A 1,085-nucleotide genomic window follows, 5' to 3' on the forward strand; every position below is an offset into this window, starting at 1 on the left:
GGAGGCACCCCAGAGACCCCCACTGCCCTTCTGTACCCCGGCACCCATGTCCCTGTCCCCCCCCGCCCCAGGACACAGGGCTGGCGAGCACCAGCCTGCGGACGCTGACGGAGAGGCTGCGGGAGCTGGCGCAGGGCACCCAGAGCCTGGTGCTGGGGGGGCTGCCGGCGGGGGCTGACCACCGGCCACCCCCCCTCACCCTCCTGGCCCAAATCGTCGACCTGGTCGGTGCTGCCAAGGGGCTCTTCTCCTGGCTCAACAGGTCCGGGGCGGGTGGGGGCACCCATGGGTGCTGGGTGCCCCCCGTGCCTGGGGCTGAGCTCTCTGTCCCATTCCCCCCCCCACCTCCAGGTACCTCTTCTCCACCCTCAATGACTTTTCGGCCAGCCGGGACATCGTCCTGCTCTGCGTCCAGCTGGCAGAGACGCTGCAGGCGGTGGGTGCCCAGGGCGGCTGCCCTGCCCCGAGGCCACGGTGATGGGCGCGGAGTGGGGGGAATGGGGGGGGAGCCAGCCGTCTGCTCTCCTGTCCCCCAAAGCTCTGCCTGCTGGAGTTAGGGGGAGAGCTGGCGTCGGGGGAATGTGGTACAAGGGGCTTCCCTGCAGGCCCCCCCTCAACTGGGATGGAAGGGGGGCTGAGCCATCTCATCCCACTCAGCCCCATGTCCTGTCCCCCCCCCCCGCAGGATTGTCCTGCAGCTGAGAGGGACAGCCGGATCCTGTGGATTGTAAGTGCTGGGTGAGGAGGGGATGGCAGGCATGGGGGGGGCCCAGTGTTGCCAGGGCCCCCCCTTAGCCCCCCCGCTGTCACCCGCAGTGCCAGCACATCGTGGGCATCTGCGAGAGCATCGTGGGCTGCAGCCCCCCGGCGCTGCTGGATCGCAGGGCTGTGCTTCAGTGCGTGGGGCTGGCGCTACCCCCCGGCCTGCAGGGCAGCCCCCCGATGTCCCCCGACAGCCTGTCGCTGCCCCGTGGCCTATGGGGCAGCCCCCCAGCATCCCCTGACACCCCAAAGCTGCCCCCCAGCCCGTGGGGGAGCACCCCGCCGTCCCCTGACACCCTGACGCTGCCCCCCGCCCCCGCGGG

General features: G+C 71.3%; 1 protein-coding gene across 1 annotated transcript in view; it reads left to right on the top strand.

Annotated features, from left to right (window-relative positions):
- Positions 1 to 1,085, top strand: part of CNKSR1 (connector enhancer of kinase suppressor of Ras 1) — an 8,051-nt gene that overhangs the window by 1,927 nt on the left and 5,039 nt on the right. The window contains 4 exon segments of the mRNA XM_010576358.1: positions 79 to 262; positions 352 to 436; positions 686 to 760; positions 763 to 1,080. Of these exon segments, the coding sequence (XP_010574660.1) occupies positions 79 to 262; positions 352 to 436; positions 686 to 760; positions 763 to 1,080 (662 nt within the window).

This window comes from Haliaeetus leucocephalus, unplaced genomic scaffold, assembly GCF_000737465.1.
Source record: "Haliaeetus leucocephalus isolate CR32 unplaced genomic scaffold, Haliaeetus_leucocephalus-4.0 Scaffold517, whole genome shotgun sequence".
In the NCBI taxonomy this organism is placed as follows: Eukaryota; Metazoa; Chordata; class Aves; order Accipitriformes; family Accipitridae; genus Haliaeetus; species Haliaeetus leucocephalus.